The sequence below is a fragment of the Cebus imitator genome, unplaced genomic scaffold (genome assembly GCF_001604975.1).
Source record: "Cebus imitator isolate Cc_AM_T3 unplaced genomic scaffold, Cebus_imitator-1.0 Scaffold222, whole genome shotgun sequence".
Taxonomy (NCBI): Eukaryota; Metazoa; Chordata; class Mammalia; order Primates; family Cebidae; genus Cebus; species Cebus imitator.
In genome coordinates, this window is record NW_016107537.1 from 2,888,929 (window position 1) to 2,915,898 (window position 26,970).

General features: G+C 39.2%; 1 protein-coding gene across 1 annotated transcript in view; it reads right to left on the reverse strand.

The window, feature by feature from the left end:
* The window catches only part of ACOXL (acyl-CoA oxidase like), a 319,336-nt gene that overhangs the window by 167,730 nt on the left and 124,636 nt on the right, over positions 1-26,970 (reverse strand). The window contains 2 exon segments of the mRNA XM_017549848.2: positions 8,602-8,755; positions 24,480-24,596. Of these exon segments, the coding sequence (XP_017405337.2) occupies positions 8,602-8,755; positions 24,480-24,596 (271 nt within the window).

Below are 26,970 nucleotides of genomic sequence, written 5' to 3' on the forward strand. Positions count from 1 at the left end.
TCAACAGAATAAACAGACAACCTACAGAATGGGAGAAAATATTTGCCAACTATGCATCCAACAAAGGTCTAATACCCAAAAGGAACTTAAACAATTAACAAGAAAAAAACAAACAATTCTATTAAAAAGTGGGCAAAGGACATGAACAAGACACTTTTCAAAGAAGGCATACATGCAGCTAACAAGCATATGAAAAAATGCTCAACATCACTAATCATTAGAGAGATGCAAATTAAAATTACGAGATACCATCTCACACAAGTCAGAATGGCTATTACTAAAAAGTAAAAAAGTAACAGATATTGGCAAGGTTACAGAGAAAAGGGAACACTTATATACTGCTGGTGGGAATGTAAATTGGCTCAGCCACTGTGAAAAGCAGTTTAGTAATTTATCAAAGAACTTAAAACAGAATTACCATCTGACCTAGAAATCTCATGAATGAGTATATGCCCAAAAAATATAAATCATTCTACCATAAAGACACATGCACACATATGTTCATGGCAGCACTATTTACAATAGCAAAGACATAAAATCAACCTAAATGCCCATCAGTGATAGACTGGATAAAGAAAATGTGGTACATATACACCATGGAATTCTACACAGCCATAAAAAGGAATGAGATCGTGTCTTTTGCAGCAACAAGGATGGAGCTGGAGGCCATTATCCTAAGCGAACTAACACAGACACAGAAAACCAAATACCACACGTTCTCACTTATAACTGGGAGCTAAACGCTGAGTACACATGGACACATACAGGGGAACAACAGACACTGGCGTGTACTTGAGGAAGGAGGGTAGGAGGAGGGTGAGGATCAAAAAACTACCTATTGAGTACTATGCTTATTGCCTGGGTGATGAAATTAGCTGTACAGCAAACCCCCATAACACACAATTAACCTATATGACAAACCTGCAAATGTACTCCTGAACCTAGAAAAAAAGTTTAAAAAGTTAAAAAATAAAATTATAAATCATATGTAATATATTTATATACACATATATAAATTATAAACTCTCTTAAGGCAGTAAACTGGGGCAGTCATAGGCTCATCTGACTTATTTCCTTCGTCTCAAAGATCACTGTCCTTCAATGTCTGATATCCAGTGTCTTCCAAACTGTTTAGCCTAAATATACAGTCCATTATTTTATTGTTTCTGTCAAAAGGGTAGATCTGCCGCCTGTTACTGCATCTTGATCAGAAGTCTCCTAATGCTGAAAACTCAGGGCCTCCTCTCAATTCCATGTACAGCGTACAGTGCCCCCTCACATTACCTGGCATCCTAGGAACATGTACCTAGTACACTGTTCTGTACATAACGAGAACTTAGTGATACTTAGCAATGATTCTTAATCAGCAATCATTGAGGCTTTGAAGTGCTTGCAGGAAAATAAATTATGGAAATTTGAACCCGTACCGTCCGTTTAATGATCATATTGTGAACAAGTTTTCTTTTTTCTGTAAAATCTCATTTATCCCAGGTTTTATGCACAAAAAGAAACAGATTATACCACAAAGGTAAAGATAGTTAGAAAAATTGTAACTCAGAAACAAAGAAGTAAAAGACTAAAATATGATTTAATTCCAAAGTTTCCCTTCTATTTGTACTCTGCATGTATCTACCTCACTGCTAAGAATGTTCTTTAAGTAACAGAATATTACTCTTGCAACATTCAGCCCACTGCCCAAAGAAAGCACAAATTGCCAAGACTCCTGTAGAAATAGCCAATTTAAGACTGTCTCGTGATTTCCTAACACAGAGTGATAATGTTATTAAACTGACCACCAAGTGTTATGGAAACATCAATTTGTGAAGAGAAAGAATCCTAGAATGCAAAGGTCTGAAACCACAGAGCAGTTCAAGAGCAACAGTGGTGGGATCATGAGTTCTTAGTGAGGCCAAACTTGCGGGGCTGCTGTGTGCACTCATTCCTTCCAGATCCAAGATAAACCAAGCAGTTAGAAAGAACTGATCACTTTCTGTGTCAGTGCTCAGGAGACATTGCAGGCCTTTGTCTCTTTTCCACTTTCAAATACAAAATCTTAAGTCTCAAGGGCCGAATTAATAACATTCCAGTGAAAACTAAGTTATCATATTTTGGTCTCAACAGAAGCCAGATTTTGGTTTCTAGCAGGGCTAGAAAATGTATGTCCTGGAAATTCCAGCTTCCTTTGATCACCACACACTCTGATGACCTGCAGCTTTCAACTATATATAGCAAGATCCTTTCTGTTTGATCAGTGAGTCTGGGCTGTGTTTTACAAACAGTAGGCTACAACACATGAGCAGGTCATGAAATCAGTTTACTGTATCATGACTTGCTTTTTAAAGAATGACACAAAATAAGAAAATATGAGAGCGCCTCACAAAAGTAAGGCAGTACTGTTTCATAAAATTTCTTTTTTCAATTTCATATATGTGTGTTTGCAAATACTAGGTTGTAAAGATTTGTAAAGAAAAGCACATCTTTTACTTTGGGTTAAGGTCAAAAGAATTTGAAAACCACTGGTCTAGAAACTAATTAAGCTTTCTGTGTTCAGCTGCTGGTGGGAGTGGACATTGGTTTAACCTATATTGACAATGCCACTCATCATTTAAATCAGGGGTGTCCAATCTTTTGGCTTCCCTGGGCCACAGTGGAAGAAGAATTATCTTGGGCCACACATAAAACACACAAATATTAATGATAGCTGATGAGATTTTTTAAAAATTCAAAAAGATCTCAAATGTTTTAAGAAAGTTTACAAATTTGCATTGGGCTGCATTCAAAGCAATCCTGGGCTACATGAGGCCTGAGGGCCATGGGATGGACAGGCTTGATTTAAATACTTGATTCCCAAAAAACAATCCCAGGTATGCGCAAAAATAAGTTAGGTACCAAGGTACTGGAATGTTTTCTATTGTGTTGTTTATAATAATGAAACAATTTGACATAAGCTGAGGGATTGATTGAATGCATTGTGGTACACCTACAAGATAAATGGTACCAGCTATGAAAATTTTACTTCAAGGTAAGGTGGTAGTAAAGAGTTGAAGCAATATCCATATCAAGTCTTAGGTGAAGAGGGGAGGTTATAACATTTCAAATAGAGACACACACACACACACACACACACATACTGCACAGAAAGAATATACTGCAAACAATAAGAATCATCTCTGAGAAGCATAATTTTGGAATATCTTTACTTTTTTGTGCTTTTCTTTATTCTCGAAAATTACTACAATGGATATGCATTACTTTTGTAATGGATAAAAATATTGCAAGAAATGTGATTTCAAATAGACTTTGCTCAGCAAAGAAGCTGCCCTCCACGGATGATGCTCACTTCAGACAATGGTAACAAACACTGAAGTTAACAGTTGAGAGGAAAAGGATTTCACAGAGGCCTATGGTAAGAGTAGCAGCAAAAATTAGTGCAAGATGCACCCCTATCTTGGTAAACTGTACAATAATTTCTCATGCTCCCCTTTTCTCAAGTCCCCCATCTCCTAAACTACGCACACTGACATAAAGATTTGTCCCCAACAAATAAGCTGTCAAGACAGGTTATGCAGGTTTTAGAGCTAATGAATATCATCACTGCTCTGTTTCTGAGTAGTCTGTAGGCAAAACCACTGTTCTTTCTCCCTCCAAAAGTAACAAAATTATGTTTGTTTGTTTTTTTAAAAAAAAAGCGTTCAGGGTAAAAAAAATAATAAAGCAAGAAAAGATCAGCGAGCCAAGTTTTGTGGATTAATTCCAAGTTCTAACGGTAAGAAAGAAAACAGATGCACAGGGCATTTATTCATTCATTCATTCTTTCTTTCATTCTCTCTGTCCATTTGTCTGTCAGCTGGTCATCACTCAGTCCACAACTACCTTCTGAATATTCCACATAACAGTCAGACTTAGGCTGTAGTGATCAAGGACTTGGTCCCTGCCCTCACTGCCCTTATAGTCTAGCCTCAGTTTACTCATTTGTAAAATGGCAATAAGTGAGAATAGCTGACATGAAGTGTCCATAAGTGCCAGGCATCGTGCTGCAGTGCTGCAGCCTGAGCCTCTGTGCACTAAATCAGCTGCACTATGTGGTGCTGGGCCTGACAGCACCACAGAGCACCTGCTGCAGGCAGCAGTGCAGACAGGGCTAGCCCCTTCTCTAGATCTGGTTCCTGCTTTTTCCCTTTATTTCTTTCCTCCCCTGCATCCTCACTGAGACCCAGCCATGCCCATCATGTGTCCCTCAGTGTACCACAGACTCCCACACCCTCATCCTGTGTTCAGGTTCTCCTGCCTGGCAGGTCCTCCAGCCCCACCTGGAAGGCTCTTGCTCATTCTTTAAGTTGCTCAAGTGGCATTGCTTGTGGACTCTCCACTTTACGCTCAGTACTCTGAGCTCCTGCTATTGCACAGGGCCTGTCTCATTGTGCTGGGCTCTGCCACCACCTGTCTACCTTGTACAATGGCAAGCAATAGAGACCATGTGGCATCTTTTTTCTCCAAATCCCCAGCCTGGGCACATCAAGAAAACATCAAGTTCTACTTCCTGAGTCCATGTGTTAAACATTTTATGCTCTTTGTCTCATAGAATTTAACTCCCACAACCTCTACAAGGGAAGGCTTATCTCCATATTATATATGGAAAAACTGAGGAACAGGGTGGGAATAACTGGCCCAAAGTCACGCCCAGGATTACTGGCTTCAAAGACAGTAAATATGTGTTGAAACACTTTTTTTTTTTTTTAAAGCAAGATCTGCCTAGTACTACAAACCAAAAAAAAAAAAAAAAAAAAAAAAAAAAAAAAAAATGAGAGATGGTCTTCAGTATCCTCTCAGTAGCCCCAGACTCAAGCATACATTTCACTCGCAGGGAGTTCCAGCCTGAAAAATATGCAGTGTGTGTGCATATGAGCTTAAAACAATTAATAGATGCGTATTCTTTTCTTTCAACAAATATTTGTGTCTCTACAAATATCCCCATGCTAGGTATCAGGTGGATTGGAGGTGGGGAGAAGGGAAGGAACAAAGAAATCAGGGTCGTGATATTGTGATCTAATAAGAAATGCACATTTTGTTTCATCCCTTGTTCCTGGCACAGAGCTCCTAAAACTTTTGTAATTTCCAGAGGGATGCTAGAAGCATTCTTTGTTCTAAATTTGCTCTTTGATCCTGGTTCCTGACACAGAGCTCCTAAACCTCTTGGAATTTCCTGGGTGTTGGAGCATCTTTTGTTCTAATGAGGCAACTCCTAGTGGGCACCTGGACAGCTTCAGGATGGGGGCTGGTCATCAGAAATGCCAAGCCATGGTTAGAAACTCAGAGCTTTTATGCCCTCCCTGAAACCCCCGCCATCTTCCAGGAAGGAAAGGGGAGTTAAAGATTGAGTTAATAATTGATCATACCTATGTGAAGAAGCCTCTATAAAAATCCCTAAAATATGTGGTTCAGAGAGCTTCCAGGTTGGTAATCGCATCCCTGTACTGAGTGGGGTGGTGTACACCAACTCCAGATGGACAGACGCTCCCATGCTCAGAACCATTCTGGACCTCAGCTGATCTGGCTGTTCATCTCTATCCTTAATTATTTCCAGCAAACATTTAAGTGTGTCCCTGAGTACTGTGAGCTATTATAGCGAATTATTGAAGCTAAGGAGAGGGTTATGGGAATTCCTAAATTTTACACAAATTAGGCAAAACTGTGGGTAGACCAGGAACAATGTCTCACAGCTGTAATTCCAGCATTTTGGAAGAGTGTGTTGGGAGGATGACTTGAGGCCAGGAGTTTGAGACCAGCCTGGGCAACATAGTAAGATCCCCATCTCTACCAAAAGTAAATTAGCCAGATAAAGTGGTATGCACCTGTAGTCCCAGCTACTTGGGAAGCTGAGGAGGGAAGACTTCTTGAGCCAAGGAGTTTGAGGCTACAGTGAGCTGTGATTGTGCCACTGTACTCCAGCTTGGGTGACAGTGAGACCCTGTCTCAATAATAATAAAACCAGTGGGGGTAACCTAGAGAAACACTATTTGTGACTAGCATCCAAAGTTGGGGGAAGATTCATGGAACTGAAGCCTTAATCTGCAGATCTCCAGGTAGCCAGTGTCAGAATGAATTAAATTGTAGAGCAGGGGTCCCCAGTCCCCAGGCCACAGATTGTACCAGACCATGGCCTTTTAGGAACCAGGCCACACAGCAAGAGGTGAGCCATGGGAGTAAGTATCACCACCTGAGTTCCATCTCCTGTCAGATCAGCGGCACCATTAGATTCTCATGGGAGCATGAACCCTATTGTGAACTGTGCATGTGAGGGATCTAGGTTGTGCACTCCTTATGAGAATCTAATGCCTGATGATCTGAGGTGGAACAGTTTCATCCCGAAACCATCCCCCCTACCTTGCCCCCCTGACCCCCAACACCACCCACGGAAAAATTGTCTTCCACAAAACCATTCCCTGGTGCCAAAAAGGTTGAAGGCTACTGTTGTAGAGCACCCCATTAGTGTCCACAGAGAATTAGAGAACTGCTTGTTATGGAGAAGCCACACATCTGGTGTCGGAAGTATTGTGAGCAGAGGACACAGCATTTGCCTTTTAGGGCCCTCTGCCCTAGGTTGCTTAGGAGCTACCAGGTGCAGAGCTGTGAGGCAGCATGCCTGGGGGCCTGGCATTCCAGCATGGACTGTGTCTTCTCTAACAGGGTGGGGCCATTTCTGCACTGCTGGGTGGTCCTGGGCAGCACAGGTGAGCATGACAGGCCAGACCACTGGAGAGCAGGCAAGGGTGATTGTTCCGGGTGGTATTTCCAGGGCTCAGCATTGACCCTGGGGAAATATGGCCTCCCATAATGAGCACTGGAGCCAGGACAGAGAGATGAGGGTTAGGATGACAAGAGGCACACAGGAGGGTCTCTGTGCAGGGAGGCTATAAAGGCCTGGGGGTAAGAGAGCCTTGGGCCTATCTGCCCATGAACTGTGAGAAATGGAAAGAGCCATGGGAGCACAGAGGACCAGGAGCCTGCAGAGGGTTCTGAGCGAGCCCTTAGGCTGAGTCACTTGTCAAGGCTATGGTTTCTGAGCTCAGGGCCCCCAGCAATGCCCCAACCCCCCTCTATGTGGCTGCCCCTGCCTGCAGGGCCACTTTAGATCGAACCCCCCACCTGCTGACCTAACCTTCTTACTCTACCCCCAAATCCCTGGGCTGTGTTCCCAGCTACTGCCAGCCTGCTGATTGAAGGGACAGCCACCTCCTGGAGATGCAGATGGAAACTAACCCCCTGGCAGGGCCCTCCTCAGCTAAGGAGAGATACATTGAACCATTGCCCCAGCTGCCTTGGAGAACCTCATTCCTGGCCAGCTGCACCCTACGCCAGCTATTATTTTATTCTCCATTCCCTTTCTTTTCCATGTGGACCCCATGCAGCATCTGCATAGGAATGAAGCAGACATGCCCCACCTGCCACCATCGTCAGGGACACATCTTCACTCAGCCACCTAAAAGAAATGATCACACTGGCTTTCAGATGGACGAACACCATGGATCACATGGGGGATCCCTCAGGCTCTGCCCTCAGCTCTGCCTCTTATGAAGGCTCCGCCCATCTTCACCATGGCCCCTCTGTACAATCTGTTAGCTCCACACTAAGGGAATTGGCTTTCCAGAAATTTATCCTTCCCCTTTTATTTTCTACAGCTGCCCTTGACCCATTTTCTACTGAGGCTAAAACTCTTCATCTTCCACTTCATGTTCAGAGGTGCTGTTTTTAGGCAAATATTTGATGAAGTTCAGCATTAAATACAGACCAAAAGCCAACAGGGCTCCCTCCTCCCATTCTCTTCTGGGGTGTGGTCTGGAGTTCGGGGAGCGGCTGCCTCTGGCCAGCACTGGAATGAAGCACAGAGCAGGTCCTGCAGTCCTGCCGTGCCACTGCGTCACAGGCCCATAGCCTCATACTGCTTGCCCTGTTCTCAGACACCCAACTTGGGTTCACTTTGCCACAGGCTCTGGACCCCTGCATGGGTGTGGAAACCTGCAGAGTCCTGTAGGGCCTCTGCTCTCACAATTGCACACAAATCCAGGTGCTCTCAGAGCCTCCCTCAACTCCCCCAAATGTTCATATTGGGATTTCTCACACCTTGTGCTTCTCACCGCACAGTCCACTCTGAGACTGGGGCTGGGGGCACACCAGGAAGTCTCTGAATGTTCCACCTGATGCGCCCTCACCAGGGGTGGGAAATGACCTCGAACACAGGTCATTTCCTGTGTTCTCCCCAAGGTATTCAAACATTAGAGTGGAGCTTTGATCATCTGAACCTTCAGTGGCCCTTTCCCACTCTGTTCATCAAGTTTTGGTGGACTACCTTTGCCCCACCAAGTTTCATGACACGTATTGCCTGCCAGGCCAGCCGTTTTACAGACACGAGCTCTAGCAGTCCTGGCAGCATCATATGAGGGAGACACGCAAGACTACAAGTCTGGTAAGGAAGGAACCTGGAGTCACCACTAGTTGGGATTTCCCTTTGACTCTGAAGCATGTTCTCTGCCCGCCCCACAGTGCTCCCCCAGTGTGTCCCATATCGTAGGGACCTGCAGGGCTGCAGGCCTTGGGGCTCACCATTCCTCCGGTGCACTCACGGCAGTCCTGCAGGCAGCTGATGTTCTCCCAGGTGCTGTAGGCCTTAAGCCCCGCCACCAGAGCCTGCAGCGAGCGACTGCTGACCAGCTCCTTTCCCTGGAAGACATCCTCATCCAGGATGGCCCCAGCATACCTGCGGGACAAAGCAACCATGAGTCTCCACCACAACATTCTCTCCTCTGCTTTCTGTCCAAGCTTACTTTTCTTTCAGTTCATTTATAGGCCTCATCACTCACACTGACATCTGTCTAGGCACCCCTTGACCCAGCAAAAAGTGGGCACTATGCTCAACTCTCGTCTTCTTTTGGTCTACACACATAGGATCATGTTCCAAATTATTTTCTTTTATCCAGACACAAAAAAGTTTCACATGCCTCTTGTATTTGTAACTTTTTAATTCCACTTCCATTGGAAATTCTGCACATTACAACATTACAGTATACCTCAATTCCACTACCCCATCCACTTTGGTACTTTTGAGATTTTATATATAAAGATATGTATATATAGATTATATATAAGATATTGACACAGGTCTTCTACATGTGTTATAAACCTCATTGCTACTTTTGCTTTAAACAAATTATTTTTCCCTAATCAACATTGTTGAGGAATAACAAAACAATGACACATTCATTCAAAGTGCACCGCTTGAAGAGTTTTGACAACGATACATACCCAGAAGAATAGTATTGCAATCAAGCTACAGAACAAAATGCATTATGCCTTTCTGCAGTGCATTCCTTTCTTTACTCCCACCCTAAGGCAACCACTGATCTGTTCTTTGATACTATAGATGAGATGTATTTGATGTAAATGGAATTGCAGATTATATGTTGTGTTTTGCTTCTTTCAATCAGCATGCTGTTTTGAAATTCACCCACATTACAATATGTATTTGTAGTTGTTGCTTTTTATTGCCAGTAGTAATCTAGTCTACGTAATGCACTCATCACATTCATTTATGCATTCACTTGTTGATGAACATTTTGGTTGTTTCCAGTTTGGGACTACTGCAAATAAAACTGTTATGAAAATTAACGTACAATTCTTAGAGGAAATACATGTCTTCATTTTTCTTGAGTAAATATATTGAAGTAAAATGTCTCAATCATATGGTAGATGCATTTTGAACTTTTTAAGAAACTGCCAAATAATTTTCCAAAGTGGTTATGCAATTTTACATTCTTACCAGCGGTGTATAAACATTCTAGTTGTTCTACATTCCTGCCAAAAATTGGTCTTTACAGTGTTTTAAATGTCAGTCATTCTAGTGTATATGTAATGGTATCTCCTTACGGTTTGAATTTGCATCTGTAAAATGGAAATATAATTTCCTGTTTCATAGGGTTGTTGGGAAAACTGAGGCTTAACTGAGGTAAACATACCTCGGTCAAGGTCCCACATGCATGAGGGCAGAGCTAGAATTTAAACCCAGGGCTCTCTATTCCTAAATAGCATGCTCTTTTCATTATAAATAATGTTCCTGCTATTGCCCTAAGCAAATTTGTAGCATTTTTTTTTTAAACAGAGTCTCACTGTGTCACTGGGCACCAGGCTGGAGTGCAGTGGCACAATCTCAGCTCACTGCAACCTCTGCCTCCCGGAATCAAGCAATTCTCCTGCCTCAGCCTCCCAAGTAGCTGGGACTACAGGTGCGTACCACCACACCCAGCTAATTTTTTTTGTATTTTTTAGTAGAGACAGGTTTTCACCATGCTGGCCAAGATGGTCTCGATCTCTTGACTTCGTGATCCACCCGCCTCAGCCTCCCAAAGTGCTGGGATTACAGGCGTGAGTTTGTGGCATTTTTATCTTTGCTATAGTATCATCACCCATGCTCTGTGCTGTGACTATAATACAATGACTCTCAGAGAATCTCAGAAATGGGCATTTTTTTAAATGTATACATATTTCCCCACTAATCTCTCCAGTCTCACACACACCCATCTCTCCCCATTTACCAGGGATGGAAATAGGTGGGAAATAAGAAATAAATAGTCTTTAAGAAAAGGATTGTGAGAAACTGCAGACAAGCTTCCAACTGCCAGGTGGAGAGGTGTACCAGTGGCTCTTGCTCTGTACCCTTATATTTGTTTAACAAAGGAGTCTGGGAAGTCTTCCATGTTCAGTGTGTTTTAGAGTACAGGAGGAGCATGTCTTAGGAAATTCTGATATAAGAAACCCATGGTGGCCCAAAAGACAAATTAGGAAATAGAAATTCTTGAGGCAAAATTATTTCTCATTTCTAAACATGTTTACTTAATAGGTGATGTCTCAAGAAATGAAAGGTATTTGTTTATGGGTTGCATCCACTCAAAGAACAGGTTAAACAAAGTATTAGAACTGTATTAGTCTGTTTTTACATGCTGATAAAGACATACCTGAGACTGGGTAATTTATAAAGCAAAGAAGTTTACTGGACTCACAGTTTCACATAGCTGGGATGGACTCAAATTCATGATGGAAGGCAAAAGGCACATTTTACATGGTAGCAGGCAAGAGAGAATGAAACCCAAGTGAAAGGGGAAACCCCTTATAAAACAATCAGATCTCATGGGGGTGGTTTTTTCCTATATACTGTTCTTGTGGTAGCGAGTAAGTCTCACTACCACAAGAGCAGTACAGGGAAAAGCAACCCCATGATTCAATTAGCCCCCCACTGAGTCTCTCCCATAACATGTGGGAATTATGAGAGCTATAATTCAAGATGAGATTTGGGTATGTACACAGCCAAACTGTATCATTCCACTCTTAGCCCCTCCCAAGTCTCATGTCCTCACATTTAAAAACTAATCATGCCTTCCCAACAGTCCCCCAAAGTCTTAAATCATTTCAGCATTAACTCAAAAGCTCACAGTCCAAAGTCTCATCTCAGACAAAGCAAGTCAAAGCAAGTCCCTTCTGCCTATGAGCCTGTAAAATCAAAAGCAAGTCAGTTACTTCTTAGATACAATGGGGGTACAGGCATTGGGTAAATATAGCTGTTCAAAATGGGAGAAATTGGCTAAAACAAAGAGGCTACAGGTCCCATGCAAGTTCAAAATCCAGTGGGGCAGTCAAATCTTAAAGCTCCAAAATGGTCTCCTTTGACTCCATGTCTCACATCCAGGTCACACTGATGCAAGAGGTAGGTTCCCATGGTCTTTGGTAGCTCCACCCCTCTGGCTTTGTAGGGTATAGCCCCCACTCCCAGCTACTTTCACAGGCTGGCAGTGAATATGGCTTTTCCAGATACATGGTGCAAGCTGTCAGTGGATCTACCATTATTGGGTCTGGAGGATGGTGGCCATCTTCTCAAAACTCCACTACGCAGTATCCCAGTGGGGACTCTGTGTAGGGGCTTCAATCCCACATTTCCCTTTCACACTACCCTAGCAAAAGTTCTCCACGAGGGCCCCGCCCCTGCAGCAAGCTTATGCCTGGACATTCAGACATCTTTTGAAATCTAGGCAGAGGTTCCCAAACCTCAATTCTTGGGTTCTGTGCAACTGCAGGCTCACCACCACATGGAAGCAGCCAAGGCTTAGGGCTTACACTCTTTGAAGCCATGCCTCCAGATGTACCTTGGCCCTTTTTAGCCATGGCTAGAGCAGCTGGGATGCAGGGCCCAAAGTCTGTAGGCTGCACACAGCAGGAGGACGCTGAGCCTGGCCCATGAAATCATTTTTTCCTCCTAGGCCTCCCAGCTTGTGATGGGAGGGGCTGCTGCAAAGGTCTCTGACATGCTCTGGAAACATTTTCCCCATTGTCTTGGGGATAAGCATTTTATTCCTCATTACTTATGCAAATTTCTGCAGCAGGCTTGAATTTTTCCTCAGAAAATTGGTTTTTCTTTTCTATTGCATCTTCAGGCTGTAAATTTTCTGAACACTTAAACTGTTTACCTTTTAAAACAGAGTGCTCTTAACGGCACCCAAATCACATCTTGAATGCTTTGCTGCTTAGAAATTTCTTCTGCTAGATACCCTAAATCATCTACCTCAAGTTCAAAGTTCTATAAGTCTTTAGGGCAGGGGCAAAATGCCACCAGTCTCTTTGCTAAAACATAGAAAGAGTCACCTTTATTTCAGTTCCCAGTAAGTTCCTGATCTCCATCTGAGTCCACCTCAGCCTGGATTTCATTGTCTCTATCATTATTAGCATTTTTGTCAAAACTTTTTAAGAAGTCTCCAGGAAGTTCCAAACTTTCCCCCATTTTCCTTTCTTCTTCTGAGCTTTCCAAACTGTTCCACCCTCTGCCTGTTACACAGTTCCATAGTCATTGGATGTGTTTACAGCAGCACAACATTCTATCGGTACCAATTTACTCTACTAGTTAATTTTCATGCCACTGATAAAGACATACCCAAGACTAGGTAATTTATAAAGAAAAACAGGTTTAATGGGCTCACAGTTCCAAGTGGCTGGGGAGGCCTCACAATCACAAGGACGAAAAAAAAAAAAAAGAATAGCCAAAACAATTCCCATAAAAGAACAATGTTACAGAACTGACACTACCCAATTTCAAGACAAATCAAAATTTAAAGCTGTTAAACCAAATCAAAATTTAAAACTATTACTCTTATTAAGGCACTCTTAAGAGAAAAGTGATAAACTTGGAGAAAACATTTGCAAATAAAAATAAAAACATGATGCAAAAAACTCTATTTATAACCTATAAAGAATTCTTACACTCAACACTAAGAAAACAAATAACTCAAATGAAAAATTGGTAAAAGACCTGAACAGATGCTTCACTAATGAAGATATATAGATGGCAAATAAGTACATGAAAAGACACTAAACATTATTAGCTACTAGTGTAGTAAAAATGTAAAACTACAAACTATTAGAGAAAACTATCAGAAAGACAGAAAATAAAAATCAAACAAAATCTGACAATAAAAGTGGCTGGCAAGGATGCAGGACAACGGCAACTCTTATACATCACTGATAAAAACACAAAATTGTCTACCACTTCAGTATCAAACAAAATTGTTCCACCTCCCCACAAATTCCCTTGTGCTGTCTCTTTATAGTCAACTCCTTCCCACAGTCTTACCCTCAGCAACCTGTTTTTCATACCTATAGCTTTTCCTTTCTAGAATGTCATACACACAGAATTGTACAATATGTAGCCTTTTGGATCTACCTTCTTTCACTTAACAAAATGCATTTCAGATTCATCCATGTCATTGTGTGAGCCAATAATTTCCTACTTTTTATTGCTGAAGAGTATTCCATTGTGTAGCTGTACCATAGGTTGTTTATTTACCTGGTGAGAAATATGTCATTGTTTCTACTTTTCACAATTATAAATAACTACTAAAAACTATTCTCAACAAGTTTTTGTGTGAATATAAGGTTTTGATTCACTAGGGCAAATACATAGAAGCAGGACTGGTAGGTCAAATGTTAAGTGAATGTTTAACTTTACAAGAAATTGCTAACGTGTTTTCCAAGTGATCAAGCTTAACACCAGTAATAAGACACTCTGATATCATGTATCCAGAATATGAAGTGATAAGAAGGGCACATCATTTTTGTGCTTTTCCTTCTAAATATTCATAATCTCAGTTTGATTGATGAGAAAACACCACATAGGTCCAAACAAAATACCTTGCCAGTACACTTCAAAGGGGTAAGGCAAAAATAAACAAATAAATATGACATAGTATTTGCTAGCACAACAGAGTGGCTACAGTAAAAAAAAAAAAATTTAATTGTTCATTTAAAAATAACTAATAGAGTATAATTGAATTGTTTGCAACATAAAGGATAGATGCTTGAGGTGATAGATGCCCCATTTACCCTAATGTGATTATTGTGCATTGCATGACTGTATCAAAATATGTAACCTGTAAATATATATATATATACCTATTGTGTACCACAAAAATTTTAAATTAAAAAAAGATTGTGTTAAGAAAATGAAAAACAATAAAAGACTAAGATTTTTTTTCCAGATTAGAGGAGACTAAGGACACCTGACAACTAAATGTAAAGTTGTATTCTGCACTGGATCCTGGAATAGAAAAGTAGCATTAGTGGAAAAACTGGGGAAATCCAAATCAACACTGTAATTAAGTTAATATATTGTATAAATGTTAATTTCCTTGTTTTGATCATTGTTACCATGATTGTGTAAAATGATAACATTAGAGAAGCTGAGTGAAGAACATATGGAACCCTTCTGTATTCTTTGCGGTTATTCTATAAGGCTAAAAGTATTTCAAAATAAGATGTTAAAGCAAAGATGACTGCTTAAAATAAAAACAATAACAATGTACTATGTGGTTTTTAATATATGTAGAAGAAAAATATATGACAATAGTAGTACAAAGAATGGAAAGCAATCAATGAAATTCTATTCTTACAAGTTTGCAATGTATATAAAGTGGTAAAATATCAATTAAAGGTGGATAATGACAATATAAATATTACAATACTTAGAGTATTCACTAGGAAAAAGAAAAAGCAGAGAAGTACAAGTAAAAGGCAAGAGAGCTGGGTGTGGTGGCCCACATCTACAATCCCAGCTATTCAGGGAGCTAAAGCAACAGAATGATTTAAGGCCAGAATTTTGAGAACAGCCTGGGCAATATAGCAAGATGCTAGATCTTAAAAAAATAAAATACAAAAGCCAAGAGAGAAGATAAAATGGAATTCTAAAAATACTCAATAATCCCTAAAAAGGAACAAAAAAAATGAATAAACTATGAAAATACAGAACAAATGCAAAGCAAGGAGCAAAATGGTAGACCTAATCCAACCAAATGAGAATTTATAGTAAATTAAAATGGGCTAAACACTCCAAATTAAAAGATTATCAGACTGAGTAAACAGCAAAATCTTATCACATGCTGTTTATTAAAATTTCTTTCATTAAAATTAAAAGATATACCATGAAAGGATGAGGCATAAGAAAAATGGTACGTCTATATCAATAGCAAAGAATGTAGACTTCAAGAAAAGAGAGAAATTATCAGAAATGAAAAGAGACATTTAACAAATATGAGAAGCTAAATTCCTCTAGAAAACACAATAATCCAAAATCTATATATGCTAAGTAATGAAGTTTAAAAGTACACAAAGGAAAAATAACAAAAATAGAAAACAATAAACAAGATCACAATCATTGTTAGAAATGTTAACATTCTTCTCACAGTTACAGTAAGCAAACAAAAAAATCAGTAAGGATATAAAAAATACAAAAAATCAGTTAGCATATAGAATATTCCAAAAACATTTTAACCACTTGATCTACTTTATATTTGTAGAACTTACATCCAACAAGGGTTTATTATGTGCTCTTTAGTACACATGGAATACTTACCAATATAGATCACACACGAAGATAAAACAAGTATCCATTTTCCACAGGTTGACATAATAGAGGGTTTGTTTTCTGACCAAAGTAGAATTAAGTTAGAAATCAGTAACAAAATAGGATCTGGAAAATGCCTTATTATTGGAAAATTAAACCACACACTTCTAAATAGCTCATAGGTCAAAGAAGAACTAAAAACAATAGAAAAATATTTGACTTATGAAATTATGATATATGAAATACACAGTATTAAATTTTTATTTTAGAAAGAATGAAATGTTTAAGATCAATAACTTAAGCTTCCATTTTCAGAAGCCAGAAATAGAATCCAAGAAAATAAAAGTGAAAAAAGAATAGACAAGGACTTAAATCAGTAACACAGAAAATGAACAAAAATTTAAGAAAAGCTATAAATTTCCCTCTAGACACTGCTTTAAATGTGTCCCAAAGATTCTGGTACATTGTGTCTTCCTTCTCATTGGTTTTGAAGAACATCTTTATAACACTAGGAGAAATGCCTGATGTAGGTGACGGGGCGATGGAGGTAGTAAACCACCACGGCATGTGTATACCTATGCAACAATCCTGCAAGGTCTGCACATGTACTCAGAACTCAAAGTATATATAAAAAAAAAAAATTTAAGAAAGGCATCCAAGGCAAAGTAGGTTATTTGAAAAGATTAACTAGGCTGATAAATACCTAGCAAAATTGGCAGAGAAAAAAAAAGAAGTCAAAAAAAATTTTTTTTCCAAATTAAAGAAGTAACATTGACACAGATCTTACAGACATTAATATTATAATAAGGAAAATTATTAACATTTACATTTTACAAATTAGTAAAGAACAAATTCCTCAAAAAATACAGGGTAAAAAAACTGACAAGAGGAAAAACTGGCAAGAGAAGAAATTGGCAAAACTAAGGACTCATATTTGTTAAAGAAATTAATAAAGTCATTAAAAGCTTTCCAATAAAAAAATCAAAAAACCCATATCCATACCATGTTAGTAAATACTACTAGGCATTTAAGAAAGAAATAAGAGCAATCTTATTTAAACTCCTTAAGAAAAATAGAGGAGAAGAGACAACTTTCCTATTTCTTTTATGAAGACAAATATTACACTTTTCTTGGAAGATATCAAAAACTTCCAAGAAAATTTCAAGTAAAAAAATTATAAATCAATATTCCATATGAACATACACACAAAAATCCTTATCAAAAACATTTGTCAATTAACTCTAACATAAAAAATGTATAATGCGGCCAGGCACAGTGGCTCACGCCTATAATCCTAGCACTTTCGGTGGCCAGGGTGGGTGGATCACCCGAGGTCAGGAGTTCGAGACCAGCCTAACCAACATGGAGAAACCTGTCTCTACTAAAAATACAAAAAATTAGCTGGGCATGGTGGCACATGCCTGTAATCCCAGCTACTCGGGAGGCTGAGGCAGAAGAATCAAGAATCACTTGAGCCTGGGAGGCAGAGGTTGCAGTGAGCCAAGATCGTGCCATTGCACTCCAGCCTGGGTGACAAGAGTGAAATTCCATCTCAAAAAATAAAAATAAAAAATGAATTAGCCAGGCATGGTGGCAGGCACCTCTAATTCCAGCTATTCAGGAGGCCAAGGCAGGAGAATTGTTTGAACCCAGAAGGCAGAGGTTGCAGTGAGCCAAGATCGTGCCATTGCAATCCACCTGGGTGACAGGGCAGGACTCAGTCTCAAAAAAAAAAAAAAAGAAAAGAAAAAGAAAAAGACTGGGCAAGGTGGCTGACGCCTGCAATCACAGCACTTTGGGAGGCTGAGGTGGGCAGATCACCTGAGGTCGGGAGTTCCAGACCAGCCTGACCAACATAGTGAAACTGCGTCTCTACTAAAATTACAAAAAATTAGCTGGGCATGGTGGCTGGCAAATGCCTGTAATCCCAGCTATTTGGGAGGCTGAGGCAGGAGAATTGCTTGAACCCAGGAGGTGGAGGTTGCAGTGAGCCAAGATTACCACATTGCACTCCATATATATACGGAGTGTGTATATATATATATATATATATGGAGTGTGTATATATATATGGAGTGTGTATATACATATATATATACACACGCACACACATATATATGTATATATATACATATATATGTATATATGTGTGTATATATATATACACACTCCATATATATATATATATACATATATATACACACTCCACATATATATATGGCACATGACCAAAGATTTTAAAGAATGCAAATTGGCTCAAAATTTGAAAACTAATGTAACTCATTTAATAGAATGAAGGAGAAAAATCATAGGACCATCTAAATAGAGAAAGAAAAATTGTGTCAAAATTGAACATACATGAACAAACACTCAGCCAATTAGGAATTAAAGGGAATTTCCTTAGTCTAATAAAGGGCATCAACAACAATAACAAAAAAAATATAGTTATAAAGAATGAATAAGAAAGATCTACTATTTAATAGTAAAACAGGATGACTATAGTCAGTAATAACTTAATTGAACATTTTTAAATAACTAAAAGAATGTCATTGGATTGTTTATAACACAAATAAATGCTTGAGGGGATGGATACTCCATTCTCTATGATGTGCTTATTTCAAATGGCAAACATCTCACCTAGCCCTTAAATATAACACCTAGTATATAACACCTTGTATATACCCACAAAAGTTAAAAATTAAAACAAACAAGAAAGACAATAACAATCTGCAGTGAACATTCATGTGAATGGTGAAATATTGCACGAATTTTCACCTGAAGTCAAGAACAATATAGGATGTCCTCTCTCACCACTGCTACTTGCTATTATGGTGAAGGTTTTGTCCAGTCTAATAAGGCAAAACCAAAACAAAATCAACATCAAAAAATCATAAATAGTGGAAAAAATGAGAAAACTCTCTTTACTCATATGTGATACATTGTATATGTAAAAAATTCTAAATGGTCTACAAAGAAATTACTAACAAGTAAATTTAGTGACAATAAGTGTTAATACACAATAATGAGTTATATTTCCATTAAATATCAACAAACAATTGGGAATTAAATTAAAAATCAATGCCTTTTAACTACATTTAGTGGAAAATGTACAAGATTTCTACACTGTAAATACATTACTTAGAACAGATATACCAGCTTCGTTAATCTAAAAGACACAATGCTGCCCAAATTGCTTTATAGATTCCATGCAATCACAAATAAATCTAAACAGACTTGCAAAGAATCTAGAATAGCAAGACAATTTTGTGAGGAAAAAAAAATACTTAGAGGACTCATACCATCTGATTTCTTTTTTTCTCCTTTCTCTTTCTCAACAGTTTTATTAGATATATTTCACGTATCACAGCATTTGTACTTTTAAAGTGTACAATTCAGTGGTTTCTAATATATTTAGGGAGTTGTGCAACCATCACCGTATAATTTTAGAATATTTTCATCACCCAAAAGAGAAAGCCTATACCTATTAGCAATTACTCCTCATTTTCTTCTGATACAGTTTGGATGTCCCCTCCACATCTCATATTGTAATCCCCAGTGTTGGAGGTGGGACATGGCGGGAGGTATTTGGTTCATGGGGGTGGATTCCTCCTGGCTATATGCTGTCCTCACTGTAGTGAGTTCTCACAAGATCTAGTTGTTTCAAGTGTGTGGCACCTCCCCTACTCTCTCTTGCCCCTGCTTTCACCATGTGACATGCCTGCTCCTACTTCACCTTCTGCCATGAATAAAAGCTCCCTGAGGCCTACCCAGGTGCAGAGCAGATGCCTGTGCCATGCTTGCATAGCCTAAGAATCATGAGCCAATTAAATCTGTTTTCTTCATTAATTACCCAGCCTCAGGTGTTTCCTTATAGCAATTCAAGACTGGCCTATTACACCTCCTTTACCCTTCAGTCCCTAGCAACCACTGATTTACTTTTCATCTCTATCAATCTGACTATTCTGGAAATTTGATATCAATAGAATTATACTGCATGATTTTTGTAACTAGCTCCTTTCACTTAGCATAATGTTTTCAAGGTTTATCCATGTTATAGCATGTATCAGTACTTCATTCTTTTTTATTGCCAAATAATATTCCACTCTGTGAATTGCCAGATTTTGTTTACCCATCTGTTAATCCATAGACATCTGGATTGTTTCTACATTTTCATTATTATAAAAAATGTCACTATGAACATTCATGTGCACATTTTTGTGTGCATATATGTTTTCATTTCTCTGGGGTATGTACCTAGGAGTAGAATTGCTGTGTTATATGGTAATGTCATGTTTAATATTTTGGAGAACTGCCAAACTGTTTTCCAAAGCGACTATACCATTTTACATACCCACTAGCAATGTATGAGGTTTCTATTTCACTACATAGTTGTCAACACTTGTTATTATCTTTTTCATTATAGCCATCTTAGTGGATGTGAAGTTTTATCTGATTGTTGTTTTGCTTTTTACTTCCTTGATAAATAATGATTTTTAATACTTTTGCATGTGCTTATTGGTTATTTGTACATCTTCTCTGGAGAAATATCTTTAGATCTTTGTCCATTTTTCAATTGAATTGTTTGCCATTTTATTGTTGAATTGCAAGAATTCATATACATTCTAGATGCAAGTCCAGATGTATATACCAGATATATAATTCAAAAATATTTTCACCTATCCTACGGATTATCTTGCACTTTCTTGATGGTAACTTTTGAAGCACAAAAAATATTTTACTTCTTAATGAAGTTCAAGGTATATACTTTTTTTCTTTTGTAATTGTGCTTTTGGTATTCTATCTAAGAAACCACTGCCTAACCTACAGTTGCAAAGATTTGCTCCTGTTTTCCTCTAAGGGGTTTATTGTCTTATGTCTTAAATTTAGGCCTGTGCTCCATTTTAACTGCTGCATAGGGGTCCAACTTCAGTTTTTGCATATCAATATCCAGTTGCACTAGCACCATTTATTGAAAAGACCATTCTTTCATTGAATTGTCTTAACATCTTTGTAAAAAATAAATTGGCCACAAATTTAGGGATTTATTTCTGTATTCTTGATTTAATTTCATTGACCTACATATCTATTCAATTCCCGTACCACACTGTCTTGATTACTGCAGTTTTGTATTAAGTTATTGAATTGAGAAACCTGAGTCTTCCAATTTTGTTACTCTTTCTCAAGATTGTTGTGCCTATACCGGATCCTTTTTATTTCCACAAATTTTAGGATCAGCTTGTCAATTTCTAAAAAGACAGGCTTCTGGGATTTTGATAGAGATTGCATTATATCTGTAGATTAATTTGGGGAGTATTGTCACCTCAACAACATTACATCTTCTGATCCATGAACATATATATACCATATACTCACATCTTCTTTAACTTCTTTGTTAAACTTACCCTTAAGTATTTTATCCTTTTTGATGCTATTATAAATTGAGTTATTTTCTTAATTTCATTTCTGGATTGTTCATTGCAAGCCTATAGAAATACAATTGATTTTTATTTATTGATCCATCCTGCAATCTTGCTGAAAATGTTATTTCTAATAAATTTTTGGTAGATTCTGTAAGATTTTCTATATATGAAGGCACATCATCTGCAAAAAGGGAGAGCTTACTTCTTCCTCCCTAATTTACATGACTTTTATTATTTTCCTTGCCTAATTGTCTTGGTTAGAACCTCAACATGATGTTGAATAGACATGGAAAAAGTAGACATCCTTGTTTTGTTCCTAATTTTAGGTAGAAAGCATTCAATCTTTCAACATTACATATGATGTTAACTTTGGGTTTTTCATAGATGACTTTCATCAGGTAAAGAAAGTTTTCTTATAGTCCTAGTTTGTCAAGTGTTTTTACCATGAAAAGGTACTTGATTTTGTCTAATGCTTTTTTCTGCACCTATGGGGATGATCATGTTTTTAAATATATTCTATTAACACAGTGTAGTACATTGTTTTTTGCTATGTTTAACCAAACTGGATTAAGTTTACTAGTATTTGGTTAAAGATTTTTACATCTGTATTCATAAGTGATGTTGCTCAATGGTTTTCTTCTAAGCATTTTCTGCCTCATTTTGGTATTGAGTAATACTGGCTGCATGGGATAAGCTGGGAAGTGTTCCTTCCTCTTCCATGTTTTGGAAGAGTTTGTGGAGGACCAATATTAACTCTTCTTTAAATGTTTGGTAGAATTTGCTATTAAAGCTGTTTAGGCCTGGGTTTTTCACTGTGAGAAGTTTTAAAATTATTAACCTAATATCCTACTATTGGTTTATTAAGATTTTCTATTTATTCTTTATTCAATTTCGGTAATTTGTTTCCTTCTAGGACTTCATCAATTTAATGTAGGTTTTATATATATATATATATATATATATATATATTTTTTTTTTTTTGTATACTGTTGTTCACAGTATTCTCTTAGATTCCTTTTTATTTTTGTAAGGTCAGACCTACTGCCTGATTCCAAGACCTACTATAAAGCTATAGTTATAACAATGTCTTAGAAAAGACACAGGAAGGAATAATCATAAAACAAGAAAAAGATAAATTAGACGTAAGCAGTATTAAAATTTTCTGTTCCCCCAATAACACTATTAAGAAAATAAAAAGGCAAAATCCACGCTGACCCAAAATATTTAAAATAAGTATATCTAAAAAAGAACTTGTTTTTATTTTAAATCAACTCTTGTAAGTCAATGATAAAAAGACAAGCAACTCAATTTAGAAAAACATGCAAGGGATTTAAACAGATCTTCACAGAGAATATATACAATGGCCAATGTGCACATGAAAAAGTGCTCAATGTCATTAGCTACCAGATAAGTGTAAATTTAAACCACAATGGGATAATATTTCATACCTGCTAGTGTGAATATGGTTAATAAAGAACTGAAACAAATGTTGGTCAGGAGGAAGAACAACTGAAACTCTCACATACTGCTTAAGGACATGTAAAACCGTGGTACCACTTTGAAAAACTGGCAATTTCTTACAAAGTTAAAAATCCATTTACCCAATTGTCCAGCAAGTCCTCTCGAGTAAGTCCTTTTCATAGTAACTACAAGCCTGGAAACAATTCAAATGTCCATCAGCACAACAGATAAACTAACTATAGTTTAGTCATTTCATGTCACTATTCAGCAATAAAAATTAACAAACCGTCTATGACATTGTGGTACATCAAGACCTTCTGCTGAATGAAATAAACTGGACATAAAAGAACACATGTGGTATGACTCCATTTACATCAAGTTCAAAAACAGGCAAAACTAAGCTATGGGAATAGAAATCAGAAAGCTGTCTCTTCTGTGGTGGAGAGGTGGGGGTCAACTGCCAAGCGGTCCGAGGAAACTTTTGGGGATGATGGAAATGTTGTATGTTTGGTGTTAGTGTTCGTTACACAAGAAGAGCATATGTGCGTCAAAACTCACTCCAACTAAAAACTAAAATCCATGTATTTCACTGTAGGCAAAATGAACCTTAAAAAAAAATTCAGAAACATTTTAGGTAAGAGATGTTGGATGCAAGTGCTTTAAATATTCTTTTAGGTGGCATGGATAGATCTTACTGCTGTTACCTGCAGCTCAGCCTGCAGGGTTCAGTGTCCTTGCACCTTGGAACACTGGCATTCCACTTGTCAGCCTCGCAAAAAGAACACAGGTGCACCTACCCAACCCCTCCCAGCCATGCCAGCAGGGGCTGGGCAACCCTGTCAGCAGCACACTAGATGTGCAAGAGCTCTCTAATTACCATCCTTTTATAAATGCTGGCACTAGCTTCCCCATCGGCATGTTAAATTTCAAACACAAGCTAATTCTAAATCATTCAGAAATGAATGGAGTTAACACTGAGAAGAAAAATTGCTTATGGAGGGAGGAAAGAACACAGAATAGAGCCCAAAGTTTGGAGTTCCACTCCCAGTCCACTACTTCCAGGCTCTGTGATCTGAGATAAATCCTAAGTTTCTTTTCTTTATAATGTAGGGATGATAACATGGCACACAACTGCTGGACAACAGCGTAGCACTTGGGGAGGAATAGCTGAGAGGCAGAAATGAAAGCCTATGGTAGAATGTGAATTTCCAGGTGAAAGTACACATTTTATTCAAAGCCCTCACTCCCCACCTCCACCCGCCAAATATACACACACACCTGGACCTATTTTTGAAAACTTTACTGTAAATTAGAACCTTTATCAGAAGGTAAAGAACTTTTAACTGTTTAAGTGTGCTACTTTTAAAATTCTAGAGAAATGTTGGCTCCTGACTTCTCAAATTCTCTATGGCCACTGTTCATCTGAATACAGAGAAAATCAAGATTTGGACGTTGGCATCCTTTAAAATTGGATGTCCAGATTAAAAGCATCTACAGAGGTTTAAGTATCCAAGGATGCTTTTAACCTGGGCATCTGATTTTAACAAGAGACTCTTTCCTGATCACAGTTAGAAAATGACATCCTGTGCCTGCTTCTCCTCTGAATTCTTACTCATGACAGGGCGTCACACTTACCTTGAGAGAGCAAACCCTGAGAGCCATCTCACCTACTGGTGAAGGTCAGGGCCAAGGCTGTGGCCAGGTGGGGCATCAGCCGCAGGGTCTGCGTTTGGTGCTCAATGATCTTCACCTCTTCCTTGGCTTTGGGTCCAAATTGCCTCCAGCTAGAGGGAATCAACAGACACTACTGTTACCCAAATCCAGGAGGCAACTTTATTTCCAGAGCTAAAAGTGCTGGCTAGTCATTCGCCTTCCAAAGCCTCCAAAATGCAGAAATCTGAATTTCCTAAAATGTGGTTAGGACAAGATATCCTAAGTTTCTGAAGAAAGCCCAACAGGAAGCTTTTCAGCTCTCCTAGAAGTTAACCTTCCCAGCGTGGAACATTTTTAAAGCAGCACATCTATCTAACACCTGAGTAATTTTTACTCCTTAACATTTACATGACATTTTATAGTTCCAAGTGCCCCATGATCATTAATTATTCAGCTTTACTAAGTTTGTGACATAATTAATAAGACAGGAAAGATACCCTAGAACATATTTCAAAAGGACATTCTCAACAAGGAGGGTGACATTAACCCTAGTGACCCTGTCAGATTCACAGGCAGGTCATTACTTTTAGCCCACCTAAACCTCCTTGCGATCCTACGTGGAAAAGGTGTTCTCCACATCCCACCTTAAATCCCTGTGCCCTGCAGACAGCATCTGCATTGCACTCTGAGGCTGCTCTGTCATGTGAACCAAGGCTTTACTTGGAGCAATTTATATAGTGGTGTGGGATTGTCCCCACAGGCAATGCCCAGGGACAAATCTCCCAGAATCTCATAGTTGTAGACTGCAAAGAGCCCAGGCTTTACGTAGAGGTCACCCTCTGCCCCATGCAGCCTGATGCTCTACATCTTACATTTGGCAGCATCCTGTCTTTGAACAGCTCTTAGTTGAACGTTGGCTTCTGAAAGAACAGCATTTCACTCACACACACATGCATACACACTGCTATGTTATCAAACACAGTGGGCAAACCTTTGTTTCACATGCCAGTGGGCTGAGGACATCCATCAACCACTCAAAGAGAAGAGAAGGAACAACTGTTTAAAAAATCTTATATATGATAAAGACTTTGTTAAACATACTTTTATACTTAAATATTGTGTTTATTTGTAATTAAAACAAGGGTACCATAATCTTTTTAGTGTTTAAGCCATCTGGAATTCATATCCTAGAGCCATCATGGGGGTGGTGAGGACAAATGACAAGCACACACAAGGAAGGCCGCACTATGAGCACAGCCTGGTTTTCTAAGAGCACAGACTTCCCCTAGGCACAGCTTAACCACCCCATGGATGACTGTTTCAAAGGCACCACCCCACTCTGCCCTTCTTCCATGCCTGCCCCTCCAGCCTAGTTCATACCCGACCACAGCAGCCTCATGGCTCCAGATGAAAGGGCTATCAGTCTACAGGGAAATATCTCAGTTTTTGCTGGATCATGGTGAAACCAACCAAAAAAATCACAAAGCTGGTAATGGTGTCATCATGATGTTGGGTCATTGATAAGGGCTGAATTGTGTCCCCCCAGAATTCACACACTGAAGCTCTAACCACCAATGTGACTATTTGGAGACCGGGCTCTTAGGAAGCAATTAAGTTTGAATTAGGTCATATAGGTCCTAATCTGACAGGATTAGTGGCCATATAAAAAGAGAAGAGAAAGTTCCCTCCTTCCCCACACCCATGCACTGAGAAAGACCGTATGAAGACACAGCAAGATGGCGGCCAGCAGCCGTCTGCCAGCCAGGAAGAACACCCTCACCAGACCTGTCAGTGTCTTGATTTTGGGCTTGCAGTCTCCAGAACTATGAGAAATAAACTTCTATTATTTAAGCCACCCAGTCTATGGTATGGGTGTAATCCTCTATGGGCAGATCCTCTCCTGATCTGCCAGCTTCACCATACTGAGTAATAATACAACCTACATTTTAAAACAGCACCTTTCATTGGACTCAGCCTGCTGAGGGAAGGCCCGCTCAGTCTTCTGCTGCCCCAGCCTGCCCTGACATATGCGCCCAGGAAAGACAGAGGCGGGAGGGCAGATGAATGTCCTGCCAGGTCCCAGCAGCTCCACACCAACCCCTCCACTCACCCTCTCCCGCTTCTCCTTGGAACGTTTGCTTGTCATTAGATGCTCTGAACAAAACTCAATTCTCAGACACTGGAGTGCTGGCTGGGAGCCGGGGCAGTTAGGACAGGGATGAGAGGAATGAAAGGAAGGAGCCTCCCCTGTGCCCAACAGCCCACTCCACCACAGGCTTTTCTGCCAGGGGCCAGAGGTAAACAGGTGGATGGGCAGAAGGTGGGTACCACTCAACTCTTTCTTTCCCTACCTCTGGCCCAAGACCCTGACAATCCCCAAGCACTGAGCAGGGAGTTTCTTCTGGCTTCTCACTCATCAGATGTGCTCTCTGGCTTCTCCAAGGAGGAATGACACTGAGGGCTACTGAGGTTCCTCCCACCCAAAGATGCAGCAAGAGGTCAGCC